The sequence below is a fragment of the Octopus sinensis genome, linkage group LG12, assembly GCF_006345805.1.
Source record: "Octopus sinensis linkage group LG12, ASM634580v1, whole genome shotgun sequence".
Taxonomy (NCBI): Eukaryota; Metazoa; Mollusca; class Cephalopoda; order Octopoda; family Octopodidae; genus Octopus; species Octopus sinensis.
Genome location: NC_043008.1, coordinates 32,100,318 through 32,116,056, shown reverse-complemented (window position 1 = coordinate 32,116,056; position 15,739 = coordinate 32,100,318). Strand labels below are relative to the sequence as shown.

The window sequence follows — 15,739 nt, the reverse complement described above, 5'->3', positions numbered from 1 at the left end:
TTGAATGAAAATAGTGTTGAAAAATATAAATCCGGCATTGATCTGGCAGAATTGTTAGCATATCTGGCAAAATGCTTAGGGGTCCGTCTTTATGTTTTGAGTTCAAGTTTCACCAATGTAACTCAGCCTTTCAGGATCAATAAGATAAATACCAGTCAAACACTGTTTTCCATGTACTCAAGTAGCTCCACACCCCAAAATTAGTGGCCTTGTGTCAAAATTTGAAACCAATATTTTATGATTACAGATTTCATTATTCTTTTTTTAGGCGCAGGAGTGGCTGTATGGTAAGTAGCTTGCTTACCAACCACATGGTTCCGGGTTCAGTCCCACTGTGTGACACCTTGGGCAAGTGTCTTCTACTATAGCCTCGGGCCGACCAAAGCCTTGTGAGTGGATTTGATAGACGGAAACTGAAAGAAGCCCTTCGTATATGTATGTGTGTGTATGTATATGTCCCCCCAGCATCATTTGACAACCGATGCTGGTATGTTTACGTCCCCGTAACTTAGCGGTTCGGCAAAAGAGACCGATAGAATAAGTACTAGGCTTCCAAAAAATAAGTCCTGGGGGTCGATTTGCTCGACTAAAGGCGGTGCTCCAGCATGACCATAGTCAAATGACTGAAACAAGTAAAAGAGAGTAAAAGAGTATACAACCAGATCAACTTGCAACCTGTCAGTCAGAATGGAACTCGGTCATAAGTCGAGAAGGTGTGTGTGTATATATGTATATATATATATATAGATACATACATACATATGTACGTGCATGTGCATGTAGACATGCAAAGGCTTGAAAAATATGACATCAGCATGCTCTGTTGGATGGGTAATGTTAATGTGCAGGAACAACTGTATGCAAATGTTTTAAGAGAAAAATTGGGTTGAAGAAATTTCAGATGTAGCGTGTAAGAGAGGAAACTGTGCTCATATGGTCATGCAATGCATATGGGTGATGACAGCCACATAAATCTGAAATTGTGGAGGGAACATCTGGAAGGTGTAGACCCAAGACGTAGTGGGAAAGGATCATCAGACACTGAGCCTCGCTGAAGAGATGACAAGGAACCAAGACTTCTGGTGATCCATACGTACAGGTATGTCCTTTTGGCCATAACCCACCTCCAACTACACACACAATTCTGTCCTCTGGCCAAACTCACCCACAACCATCCACACCCCTAAATCCCAACCAAACACTGCAGGTCACTCAAATTCCTCTCAACATCACTTGCTAGGTGTAAACATCTCTCCTCACTCTTATGGTACACCTTCTCTATCCCCTCTATGCTACTTATACCCCACCCCCTGCTCACTGTTTTCTGTAGGTAAGCTCTCTCTCACACTCAGACTGTCTTTAACTCTCTCTTTCTCCCACCACGTCCTTATCTTACTAGGGTAGCCAAGTACCTCCTCTGTAGCAAGACTGTTCTCTCATTCTCTCTGTTTCCCTGTCCAACTAGATATGGTGACTTCTCTCAGCACCACGGAGACATACAGTGGTGATGAGGTGTCCAGGTGGCATCTCAGGTAGTAGGGGTTTGCAAGAGTATACAGGTTGAGGAGAGGGAGAGAGAGGTACATAACATGTGTAAGTTTCATTTCTTTCCAGTCTTTCCAAATCCTCTGTATTCAAGACCCATGTCTCACTACCCTGCAGCATTGCACTTCTAACACAAGCATCATATAAACTGGTTTTCAGTGGTGCTAGCTCCTTGAACTTTTTCCAAACCATCCTTACTCTGCTCTAACTACTATGGTTTCAGAGTAGTCACCTCCTTTGCTAAGTATATCTCCTAAGTAACAAAAGCTATTAACTACATCTAATGAACTGCCTGGGCATTAAAGCCTTTAGCATTCAGATTACTCTGCCAAATGCAGTGCTTATTTATTCATATTGCTTTGAATTAATCATACATTATCTCACAGCTTTAAGATTTCAATGATGTGATTGTTTACTTTTAGAATGAGGTTACAGGGTAGATGAGAGAGGCTGGATCTGGCCAGTTTGAACATAAAGCATGTTGAATATTTTGGCAGGACATGGCCAGCTTAACTACTTGCAGATGGGAAGTGGTACTGGTCACATCAAAACCTGTGTGTATGTGAGCAATGCAATGTCTTGCTCTGTGCAGAACCATGTTTTTGAATATACCACATTGAGAAGAATCTGTAAATACACTAGAAAATTCCTTATATGAAAAATTATGCAGTTACTGAATGGCCTAATACCAATACACAGCACAGACTATCAGTACTAAATCCATTTGCAAGGGGTTAAATGCTAAAGGGTTAAGAGAAACAGTTTTCATTGTGCAAGTACAAACTGATCCAGTCCCATCTACCATGTACGAACCCTACATTTTTGGATAGTCTACCAGTGATTCGATTACATCTCTTGTAGCTGAAATGAAAATATATTCAAATGGGATAAAATCAAAATTCTGTTTGAGGTTGGTCATTACTTTCAGGTGTTAAATTTAATATCCAACAGAAGAACTGAAGAAAAAAGGAAAATTGAATGATGCAGGAATCTTTGATTTTGTTTACCAAGTTACACAGTAGATTTAGATTCTCTGTGTTGTATGTATTCATTTTTTTCTTTTTTTTTCTGTAATTGTGTTTATTATGTTTTGTTCCCCTGCCCACTCCCTCCCCCATCCCTTCCTCTACAAACAATGTCTTTTAGGTGGTTAACAAGTCCAAAGCTTTGTCACTGTCGAGCTTGGAAGTAACTAATGCATGCTGGATCTTTGGTTTTTGAAATCCAAGTTCCACAAATTGTTGATGAAGGTGCAAGTAGCATTCCGCCTGAAAAAACAAAAAAAAAAGGCAAAAGGTTATGTTTGTTGATGTGTGTATATAAACTTGAAATACATATAAATAGATGAGTGTGTGTATTTGTATATATTAAAATAAAAAGTTGAACTCTATAGAGTCTGGTGAGCTGTTCACAAGGTTGCAGCTTTTGTGGATACGAAACCAATGGTCACTCTATGACCAGAATTTAACTTCTTGTTTTAATACTTACTGCTCTATTTTTTAGAGTGAGCTTCTTTTCCTGATATATGTTAGATTGATAATATATATATATATATATAATCAAATCAAAACAAATCAAAAATAGATGAACATCAATGGAATTTGTATCTTTGTGGTACCAGTGCCGGTGGCACACAAGAAAACCATCCGAACGTGGCGGTAGTCAGTACCACATCGACTGGCCTCCGTGCTGTGGGCACGTAACAAACACCATCCGATCGTGGCCGTTCGCCAGCCTCATCTGGCACCTGTGTCGGTGGCACATAAAAACCATCCGAAGACCCGGCAAGACTAGTCAGGCCATAACCCGTGGTCCCTACCTGGGACGTAGTCAGGCCATAACCCGTGGCCCCTACCTGGGACGTAGTCAGGCCATAACCCGTGGCCCCTACCTGGGACGTAGTCAGGCCATAACCCGTGGCCCCTACCTGGGACGTAGTCAGTCCACCTGTGCATACCTTCCTTCTTATGACACTTGTGAAGACCTGTTGAGGCAAGTGTGTGACACTTGTGAAGACCTGTTGAGGCAAGTGAAAATCAAAAAAATCAAAATAGATGAACATCAATGGAATTTGTATCTTTGTGGTACCAGTGCCGGTGGCACACAAGAAAACCATCCGAACGTGGCCGTAGCCAGTACCGCATCGACTGGCCTCCGTGCTGTGGGCACGTAACAAACACCATCCGATCGTGGCCGTTTGCCAGCCTCATCTGGCACTTGTGTCGGTGGCACATAAAAACACCATCCGAGCGTGGCCGTCTGCCAGCCTCGTCTGGCACCTGTGTCGGTGGCACATAAAAAACACCATCCGAGCGTGGCCGTTCGCCAGCCTCGTCTGGCACCTGTGTCGGTGGCACATAAAATCACCCACTACACTCTCGGAGTGGTTGGCGTTAGGAAGGGCATCCAGCTGTAGAAACACTGCCAGATCTGATTGGCCTGGTGCAGCCTTCGGGCTCCCCAGACCTCAGTTGAACCGTCCAACCCATGCTAGCATGGAAAGCGGATGTTAAATGATGATGATGATGATGATGATGATAGATATATATATATATATATAAAATATGAATTAGAGATAAAACCACTATTAGGCAACTCAAACAGTGATAGACATAAACCAATACATAACTAAACAGATAATATAAATATAATTAATATAATATATAATATATATATATATATATATATTATAAAATCTAAAATTTAAATTTTTTTTATTTACCAAAAAGTATAAAAAGAATGATAAATATAATATAATAAGTATATATTATATTTACTTATTATACTATATTTATCATTCTTTTTATACTTTTTGGTAAAAAAAAAAATTTAAATTTAAAAGTGGGACTTAATGGGTTAAGACAATAAAACGATGCCAGTGGAGGTACAGGAGAAGGAATCAGAAATATGAAATTGGTGGAGCATGAGCCTTGTGAAGGAGGTGGATCTGACAGAACATAGTGCTGACATTCTATGAAATATGTACTGCATAATTTTATACTTTCAATTAAACTAACAACTAAAATCATATAAATTATTACTTTTTATTTGGGTGGGGGGGGTATGCTCTTTCTATTTTGAATATCATTAACCCTTTAGCATTTAATCTGAGTATATCCAGCCCAAATATTCTACTTGTTTAATGTTAAAACAGATCAGAACCAACCTCTTACACCTACCGGACAATGTCATTCTTAAAATATACAAACACTCTGTTGAAATCCTGAAGCTATGTGATAATACATGATTAATTCAAAACAATGTAAATAAATAAGCAATACACTTGAAAAAGAAATCTTAATGCTAAAGAATTACAGACAGTACTAATTACATACATGCAAGTACAAGGGTTGGCTGAAAAGGTCATACTCTCAGGAATGTGACCAAATGAGATTTAATTTTCAACATAGTTCTTCTTGTTGTTCACACACTTCTTCCATGGGTGTAGCAGTGTTTGGATCCCATTGCTGAAGAAGCTTTCAACCTGCTGGTCAAACAAGTCATCAACAGCAGATATGACATCATCACTGCGATTCTGGTTCCCAGTCAAGTGGTTTTTCATGTTGGAAAACAGATGATAGTCAGACGAGGCCAAATCAAGACAATAGGGAGGATGATCAACCAGTTCAAAGTCACAGTTACACACAGCAGCCACTGAAACCAAAGACTTGCATGCTGGAGCATTGTCCTGATGAAACAAGACAACTTTTGTCAGTCTTACTGGGCACCAGGTCTTGATAGCCTTTCATAACTGTCTCAGCAAGTTGGCATAGTACTTTCAAGTGATGGTCAATAAACACAATGTCTTTTGCATCCCAAAATACCTGAGGCCATCATGTAGATGAAATAACCTTGGACCTCTTTAGAGCAGGTGTTTCCACTGCATGGATTATCTCTTTATCTCTGGTTCAAAGTGATCAATCCAACACCCATCCTAGGTTAGGAAACATTCAAGGAAACCAGCTGGATCTGCCTCAATTAATGTCAGATTTTCCATGATGTGATCAGCCTGATGTGATTTTGATCAGGCATTAGAAGATGTAGCACCCACCAAGCAGAAATCTTCTTCATGCTAAGTACATTGTGCTGAATATTCACAACTCACTCATGGGATATGCTAATAACATTGGCGTTTTGATTTATAGTCAATTGCCCATCATCCATCACCATGTGGTGAGAAGGATAAATGTTTTCCTTGGTGGTGACAGTTGGAGGACATCCAAATGCTGGGTCATCTTCAAGACTCTCCCTTCTCCTCCTAAATTCCCTAGCCCACTTTCGCACTGTTGATAAAGCTGCAGCATCATCCCTTAATATAGCAATCATGTCAGCATGAATGTCCTTGGGGGCTAAACCTTTTTTCTGCAGGTACTTGATAACATGACAATACTAAATTTTGTTGATTTTCAAGAAAAGTCACAACTAGTTACTTTTGAACAGTCAGATGTTAGTTTACCTGGAAAGAAACAATGCAATTATTAAGAAGAGCTGAAATTAATGCATACAAGATTTCACAGCTCTAGTATCACTCCTTCATAGCCAGCCTTTGAACTTTTCAGTCCCCTATCCCATATAACTGTGCAGTTATGAAAATCACATTGCATGATCAAGACTAATGACAGATGACAAAGAGCCATCAATAGCTGATTAAGAACTACAATAAATGACCAAGATTTAATGAAATGATTTGCATGTCTTACTTTTTGGATATCATTTTCAAATAAATGTAAAGCATCTTCAACCAAGTGTGGATCATATCCTCCTTCTCCCAGTTTGTCAACCATACACAGATGATCAATCACCTGAAAAAAAAAACATTCAACACTGAAGTCATTAGCATCAATATTAGAAAACATCTACTGCATTTATACTGTTCTACAACTATTACTACTAACATTACGCACATCTGCTCAAATTAGGGTATATACTGCATACAATTACTATTAAGAAAGAAATGAAAACAAAGTTAGTGAGAAACTTTAGGGAGAGCTGAACAGCAGATCTTCAGAGAAAAAGGACCCCCCCTCAGGCAAGTGTTTTGGCCCTTAACTCTTTACACTCTAAAGGGGCTAGGTCATGTCCAGGTGATGACTCCTAGATATCCCTCTGCTACCAAATACTGTGTAACTGTATGCATTGTAACTTGGCCAGATCCAATTGGAACTCTTCTCAGCTGTTTCTGAAATACCTTAAGAGTTCTGAGAAACATTTCATGAGATTGTCAGCAGATTTCCTCACAAACCTTTCTGCAGTCACCTCTATGGCAACAAAAGAGAAAAAACCATCAAATTTACAATCCACAACCCAAACAAATTCAAGCCCTACAACATTCCTCAATCCTTACTGGCCTGAAAATATCTGAACCATGACGAAACTATAGGCCACTGCAGGTACTGAACTTGATAATTCTCAAGTCATACATACATGAGCTAACAAATGCACTCACATATAAAAAGATCATCATGTTTAACATCTGCTTTCTGTGCTGGCATGGGTTGGACAGTTTGACTGAGGACTGGCAAGTCAGGAGGCTGACCCAGGTTCCAATCTGATCTGCCAAGGTTTCTACAGCTTGATGCCCTTCTTAACATCAACCACTCCAAGAGTGTAGCAGGTGCTTTTTACATTCTACCAGCATGGGAGCCAGTCAGCTGGCACTGGCATCAACCACGCTTGAATGGTGCTTTTTACATGCCACCGGCATGGGTGCCAGTCAAGTGACACTGGCATCAGCCATGATTACGATTTCACTTGACTCAACAGGTCTTCTCAAGCACTGCATATTGCCTGATGCCTGAAAGATGCTTTTAAATGGGCCGGTTATGCGACACTGACACTGGCCACGGCTATAATCTCACTTGGATTGCAGGATCTTCTCAAGCACAACATATCTCCAAAGATCTCGGTCACTTGTCATTGCCTCGGTGAGGCCCAATGTTCGATGGTCGTGCTTCACCACCTCATCCCAGGTCTTCCTGGGTCTACCTCCTCCACACGTTCCTTCCACTGTTCGGGTGTGACACTTCATGCAGCTGTCCTCATCCATACGCAACACATGACAAGACCAGAGCAGTTGTCTCTCTTGCACACCACATCTGAGACTTCTTATGTCCAACTTTTCTCTCAGGTTGCTTACACTGTTGTGTATGCACACTGACATTACACATCCAGCAGAGCATACTGGCTTCATTTCTTTCAAGCCTACGCATGTTATCAGCAGTCACAGCCCATGTTTCACTGCCGTGTAGCATGGCTGTTCACACACATGCATCATACAGTCTACTTTTCACTCTGAGCAAGAGGCACTTTGTTACCAGCAATGGTAGGAGCTCTCTGAACTTTGCTCAGGCTATTCTTATTCTAGCAGCAACACTCTCAGAGCATCCACCCCTGCAACTGACTTAGTCACCTGGGTAATGGAAGCTATCATCTACTTCTAGTTTTTACCCCTGGCATGTGATGGAATCTGTTTTCTGTACATCTTCAGTGTTTATTGCCTTTGTGCATCTGCTACATGCAAAAACTATCTTCCCAGTTAACCTTCATTTGATATTGCTGCACCTCTTAAGTGTCTATAACTAACACTGGGTACATCTTATGGAGTTTCTACTTAAGCCTTTTCTACAGATCGAGCAGGGCTGTTTACCTGAAGAGATCTGTGATTTGTCTGCCTTCCAACTTAGACCTTGTTCCTACACCTGAAACTTCTTCTCTAGTTCTGGTAGTGACTCAGCTATTAGAGCAAGGTCATCAGCATAGAGGAGCATGCAGGAACAACCTGTCTTGAATTCCTCTGTTATTGCTTGGAGGACCTATGATGAATATGAGGGGGCTGAGGACTGATCCTTGGTGAACTCCTACTTTTACCTGGAATTCTTCACTATACTTGTTGCCAACCATCACCTTACTGACAGTATCCTTGTACATCACTGGTATAGCTCTCACCAACCACTCATCTATCCTTAGTTTCCACATTGACCACCAGATAAGGGATTGGTGTGGTCCCTGTCAAAGGTTTTCCCCATGTCAATGAAAGCCAAGTACAGAGGGTTATCTTTGGCTAGGAAATTCTCCTGCGACTGTCTTACCAGAAATATAGCATCAATGGTGCTTCTCTCTGGAACAAACCCAAACTGCAACTCATCTAAATTAACTCTCTCTTTATAAATCCAAAACACAAAATACATGAAAATGTTGGTATGGAGCTCCTGTTCTTTCTTACATTCACATTATTTCAATTTGTGTACAGACTTTACTTACATCTTTTTCTTGTAATCCTAATTTTTGGACAGCCCTCGCAACTCTGGCCCGAGGGAACCCCATGGAAAGATATTGCTGGGCAAACGTCTGAGCTTCTTGTGACAATGCAGAGAATGGGTCAGTAGCCTGAGTGTAATCTGTGGGACTGTCATCACTACAGCTTGTGTCTACCGAGCCCTGTGACACCTGGCCATTGGACCGTGCTCGGATTGGTGGTAGTGGAGAGTGCCGACTCCAAGACTGAAAGATAACAAACATGGTGTAATTTAATTTGAAAGAAATCACTACAAAAAAAAATGCATACATAATGACTGAAACTTAAACCAGACAGTTAATAATTTTCATAAACAATACAATTTCAAGAATATAATTTTTCAGACTGTTGTTCAAAGGTTGTGCTTCACCACCTCATCCCATGTCTTCCTGAGTCTAGCTTTTCCACAGGTGCTAGGGTGTGACACTTTTTCACACAGTTGTCCTCGTCCATTCACAACACATGACTATACCAACGTAGTCGTCTCTTTTGCATACCACATCTGAGGCTTCTTAAGTCCAACTTTTCTCTCAGGGTGCTTACACTCCATCGTGTATGCACACTGATATTACACATCCAGCGGAGCATACTGGCTTCATTCCTTGCAAGCTTACGCATGTTCTCAGCAGTCACGGCACATGTTTCACTGCCATGTAGCATGGCTGTTCGCACATGTGCATCATACAGTCTACCTTTCACTCTGAGCGAGAGGCCTTTTGTCACCAGCAGAGGTAAGAGCTCTCTGAACTTTGCCCAGGCTATTCTTATTCTAGCAGCTACACTCTCAGAGCATCCACCCCTGCTACTGACTTGGTCACCTAGGTAATAGGAGCTATCAATTACTTGTAGTTTTGCCCCCTGGAATGTGATGGAAGCTGTTTTCTGCACATTTTCAGTGTTTATTGCTCCTGAGCATCTGGCACACACAAAAACTATCTTCCAAGTTAGCCTTCCTTTGATATTGCTGCAACTCTTATGTGTACATAGCTTACACTGGGTACATCTTATGGAGTTTCTACCTACTTCGTTTCTACAGATCAAGCAGGGCCATCTACCTGAAGGGATTTGTGGTTTGTCTGCCTTCCTACATATTAAGACTTTGGTTTTTGCTAGGTTGACTCTAAGGCCTTTCGATTCTAGACTTTGCTTCCACACCTGAAACTTCTCTTCTAGTTCTGATAGTGACTCAGCTATTAGAGTAAGGTCATCAGCATAGAGAAGCTCCCAAGGGCATCCTGTCTTGAATACCTCTGTTATTGCCTGGAGGACTATGATGAATAAGAGTGGGCTGAGGATTGATCCTTGGTGGACCCCTATCCAAAATTCTTCATTGTACTCATTGCCAACCCTTACATTACAGACAGCATCCCTGTACATAGCTTTTACAGCTCTCACTAACCATTCATCTATCCCTAGTTCCCTCATTAACCATCAGTTAATGGATCAGAGGACCCTGTCAAAGGTTTTCTTCATGTCAACAAAAGCTAGGAACAGAGGTTTATCTTTGGCTAGATATTTCTCCTGCAGCTATCTTACCAGAAATAAAGCAACAGTAGTGCTTTTCCAGGGCACAAAACCAAACTGCATCCCATCTAGACTGACTTTTTCTCTAATTAGTTGGGCCATGACCATCTCTGTGACTTTCATTACCAGATCCAATAGCTTGATACTGCTGTAATTATTTGTATCTAATGCATCACCTCTACCTTTGTAGCAGTCGACTATGGTGCTGCTACACCCTTCATTGGCATGACTCCATGTATCACCTGATTGACTATATGAGTGACTAGACTGTAGCTGACACTGCCAGATATTTTAAGCATCTCTATGGTGATTCCTGATGGGTTGGGGGCTTTCCCTGTCTTCATATCCTTAATTGCTTTATCTACCAAGGAACTGTCAATTTGGATAGCTGGTCCTTCTGTTGGATTGACATTCAGCAGACTCTCTTTCTCCCATTCATTCTCTTCATTTAGCAACCTTTCATAGTGGCATCGCCAAGTCTCTCTCTTTGCAGCCTCATTAAATGCAAATGAGCCATCATCCATGCAGACACATTTCTCTCTCCTATGACATCATGTTTCTCTGTCACACACTGTCTTGCAACACGAAACACCTCAAGTCTTTGATCCTCACAACACAGAACATTGGCAAATTCTTTCTTATCTGCTTCCCCTCTGGCTAAGTAAACCTGTCTCCTAGCTTCCCTTCTGGCAATCTGATATAATTCCCTGCTACCACCGTTCTTCCAGTCTTTCCATGCCTATTTCTTTTCCCTAATGGCCCTGTCAACTACATTGTTCCACCATGATGTTACCTTGGGTCAAGAGGGGACTCTGCACCACCCACAGATCTGGTCAGTAGCCCTCAACAAGTTGTCCCATAGAAACCTCCAGTTGTCTTCCACATCATGTGATGCTATAAACCCTATTTCCTCAAAAGCTTTGAGTAATACACCTCTAAATTTCTGTCCATTCGCAGGATCCTTAAGCTTCCAAATCCTTCTACTCTATGCTGGTCGTCTTCTGGGCATCCATTTATCCCTGATCCTGAAGTTGCTAACAAGTAATCTATGTTGTGGGGTGCATTCTTCACCTGGGAAGGTTTGGCATTTATAAGTAGCCATCTTTCCTGCTTCCTGGTGAGGATGTAGTCAATTTGACTAGTGTGTCTACCAGATCGGTAAGTAAATGAGTGACTGGCAGGTTTCCTGAAGTTAGTATTGCAAACCATAAGATCATTTGCATCACAGAACGCCAGCAGCCTGATTCCCTCCTCTTTGCGAAAGCCAAAACCGTAGCCTCCATGTATGCCATGGAAGCCCCCGACATGTCCAACATGTCCATTGAAGTCACCAGCCACAAAGAGAAGGTCCCTGTCATTCATCAACAAGGTAGTCTGCAAGAGGGTGTCATAAAATTGATCTTTCTATTCATCAGGTAGCCATGGCTGAGGGGCATAGGCCAAGATAATGGTTGCTAACCCCTTTTGCAGCACTAATCTAATCTTAGGTATTCTATCACAGACTCTGACTACCTTGATTATCTTATCAACCCATTTCTCTGCAAGAAGTATACCCATGCCCCCAACGCCGTCAGACCTACCTTTCAGTGTGCCAACATTAAGTGTCCCAACCCTGAGGGTGTGGGAGGTGTAGGCCCATGAGACCCTGGGATGGGGGACAGCAGTGTCATGTACCTGAAAATGTGTATATATATGTGTGTGTATATACATAAATACATATACCTGTATAAATACATACATAAATGCATATATATACTTATACATATATATATATACACATAAATACATACACACATATATATATATATACATAAATACATACACACACACACACTTACACACACACACACACACATATATATATATATATATATATATATACAAGCGTTGGGCCTCAAGGTGGCAATGACCAAGACCTTTGGCATTATGTCATGCTTGAGAAGAAGACCCATCAAGCCGAGTAAAACCGCAGTCGTAGCTGATACTGGTGTCATGCAAATGGCACCCATGCCGGTGGCATGTAAAAGCATCCATTACACTCTCAGAGTGGTTGGCATTAGGAAGGGCATCCAGTTGTAGAAAACCATGCCAAATCAGACTGGAGTCTGGTGCAGCCAAGTCCAGTCAAACCGTCCAACCCTTGCCAGTATAAACAATGAACATTAACTGACTGATGATGATACATATACATACATGTATATATATCATCATCATATATATATATTACTTAAAAATGGAAAAGTCTTTTACATTTCGAGCCTATGCTCTTTGACAGAAAGGATTAAGAGGAAAAAATGTGCAAAGTTCAATGGTCCAACATGGTGCGATGACTGGAAAGAAGAAGAGGCTGAATGAAAGGGAGATAATAATAATAATAACCTTTTCTACTCTAGGCACAAGGCCCAAAATTTTTGGGGAGAGAGCCAGTCAATTAGATCGACTCCAGTATGCAACTGGTACTTAATTTATCAAACCTGAAAGGATGAAAGGCAAAGTCAACCCAGTGGAATTTGTACTCAGAACATAGCAGCAGACGAAATACCGCTAAGCATTTCGCCCATTGTGTTAACGATTCTGCCAGATCGCCACTTCAATAATATTAATAATAATAATTTATCTCTTTATTGCCCACAAGGAGCTAAACATAGAGGGGATAAACAAGGACAGGCAAAGAAATTAAGTCAATCACATCAACCCCAGTGTGTAACTGGTACTTATTTAATCAACCCCGAAAAGATGAAAGGCAAAGTTGACATTGGCGGAATTTGAACTCAGAACGTAATGGCAGACAAAATACCCTGATAATGATGACCCCAACGAACTAAGGTGTGCAAGTGTGTGTGTGTGTGTATGTAAGAATGATGTGTGTGAATGGGGGCGAGTGAGTTTAACGTTTGTGTGTGTGTGTAGCTATTGATGTGTGCTTGTGTAGGTGGTGTTTGCACGTGTGTGTGACCAAATAGTGTGCATGTGTATAGTGTGTGTTTGTGGGCAAAAGTTATCTTTGTCTCTGCATGTTATGTGTGTATGTGATGTGAGTATATATATTGTGGGAGTGTGTATGATGGTGTGTATACTGAATTAAACAGTGTGTGTGGCTGCTAGTATAGTGGTATGTGTGGTGACCCTATTGAAGATTGTGTGTGGTGTGGGTGTTGAGAAGTGTTCGGTGTTAGTGTGTGTGGAGTGGAAAGGTGTTTGTGGGTATATGTGTGTATGTAGTGGTGTGTGAAGCAAGTATTGAGTTGAACATTGTACATGGGTATTTGCATAATGGTGTGTGTGTAGTGAGGGTACCGAGGTAGGCAGTATGCAGGTGTGTAGGTAGAGGGTGGGGAGCAGTTGGATGTGAGATGTGTGTGGGGATGATGTCAAATGAAGAGAGGTAGTGAGTTGAGCCTCATATGGCACGCAAAGGAATGAAGAGAGATTAATTGCTGTTCACAGCAAAGGTGTGCAGAGACAGTACAAACACAGACAGATGTTGCAATGAATGACCAGTAGAGCTGAAGCGGTGCAAGACAAAGGTGTCATTGCTGAGTCTGTGAACCAGTCAGCCAATATATTGGGTCATCCTATAAATAATGCAGTTTTTTTTATACTTCTTTTATTTTTCAAAATTAAGATAAACAAAGTTCATTTTTAATCTAAAATATACACTCCATTTTCTACAATGCTCTTCCATTTATCTGGTAGACTTGCAAGGCCCCACTTCCAAAATTCACTTGTCTGTGACAAAAAATACTCTTCCAGTACTGTTCTCACCTCATCTACAGAATTCATATTTTTTCCTTCCAAATGATTTTGAAGACTGTAGAATGATAATCTGATAGGGCAATGTCCAGTCAATATAGTGGGTGGGGCATCGTTTCCCATTCAAAGTGGTCCAGCCTTTGGAACGTCATCCTCACTGTATGTGGATGAGCATTATCCCGATGGAAGAACACCTTTTGTCTTGAAACCAAAGATGGTTGCTTTTCTTCTAGCGTTGACTTAAGCTGCTCACAGTAGATCTCCTTTGTTATCACTTGGTTTAAGTTTAAATGTTCCAAGTGTATTAAACCTTTCATATCCCACCAAACAGATAACAACACCTTACATGAGTAAAGGCCTTCTTTAATCTGGGGTGCCAGTGTTTCTCCTTTCCCTACCCACTGTCTTCAGCGCTTGGCATTTTTATAGAGAACCCATTTCTCATCACCAGTCATTATTTGGTCCAAAGAAGGTTCATTTGTAAGACGTGACAGCAATGAAGAGCACGCATTAACTCTCTGCACGTAATTAGACTTGGAAAGTTTGTGAGGAACTCATTGACCCAAATTGCTGACTTTTCCGATGGCACGCAGGTGTCGATGACCAAATCCAAACTTCTCTGCCAGTTCCTCAACAGTTACAATGGGATTTTGTTCCACCAGGGTTTGCAGGATGTCCTCATAAAGCTCTACAGATCTTCCAGAATGAGGCTCAACTTCTAGGCTGTAGTTTCCGGCTCAGAATTTCTGGAACCACCATTGACACTGGCTTATTGTCCGATCCCCATATGCTGCATTAATATTCTTTGCAATTTCCACTATGTTGTTGCCTTTATTGAACTCGTAAGGCAAAATAGACTGAATATGCTCCTTTGTCACTTCCATTATAGCTTTGAAAAAATAACTGTTAAAATTGAACTGCACTCTTCAAAACTTGCACTAAGAATAAGTACAAGGTAAAATTACTACCTGCTTTTATAGCAAGTTGATGCAGGTAGTTTATTCCGTCCCCCTCCAACTTTTAGTTCATGGAACTAAAAAAATCACATTATTTTAGGGATGATCCAATATATATATATATATATATATATATAAACACACACACGTAATAGGCTTAATATAGTTTCTGTCAACTGAATTCTCTTACAAGGCATCGGTAAACCTGGAAAACCGATAGAAGACAGTTATCCAAGGTACAGTACAGTGGAATTGAACCCAAAATGACATGGTTGCAAAGCAAACTTCTTAATCACAGTCATACCTGTACCTAAAATTTATTTTTTATAAATAATTTTTTATTAAAACACATCTTCGGGGAAACACCATACAAGGGCTACAAACATACCAGACACATCCAGGGTGGTTATGTACACACCCAGGAATAAGAGCACTACATATAATCACTTTAGGTTACTATGTATACATCCAAAAATAAAACTGATGATCAGAGATCAAACCAGTTGAAACATAACATAAAAGTAAATATTAAAGAACTATGTTTCATGTCTAAAGGTGACAATGTGTAACCCAATTTTTGTCCTTGCGTAGTAACTGTTATTTCCCATTTGATTATCCCTAGAACGTTTGAAAAAAATCGCTGATATTTCCTTCAAACTTTGCTTTT

The 15,739-nt window shown here is 40.8% G+C and overlaps 1 protein-coding gene across 5 annotated transcripts in view; it reads right to left on the bottom strand.

The window, feature by feature from the left end:
• Positions 1-2,449: 2,449 nt before the first annotated feature.
• LOC115217975 (ubiquitin-associated protein 1) overlaps positions 2,450-15,739 on the bottom strand; it is a 106,709-nt gene continuing 93,419 nt past the window's right edge. For all 5 annotated transcript variants that reach the window (XM_029787705.2, XM_036507828.1, XM_036507826.1 and 2 more), the window contains 3 exons: positions 8,806-9,045; positions 6,246-6,347; positions 2,450-2,813 (listed from right to left, as the gene is read on the bottom strand). In XM_029787705.2, coding sequence (XP_029643565.1) covers positions 2,688-2,813; positions 6,246-6,347; positions 8,806-9,045 — 468 coding nt within the window. In that variant the 3' untranslated portion in view covers positions 2,450-2,687. The remainder of the gene's footprint in view (positions 2,814-6,245; positions 6,348-8,805; positions 9,046-15,739) is intronic.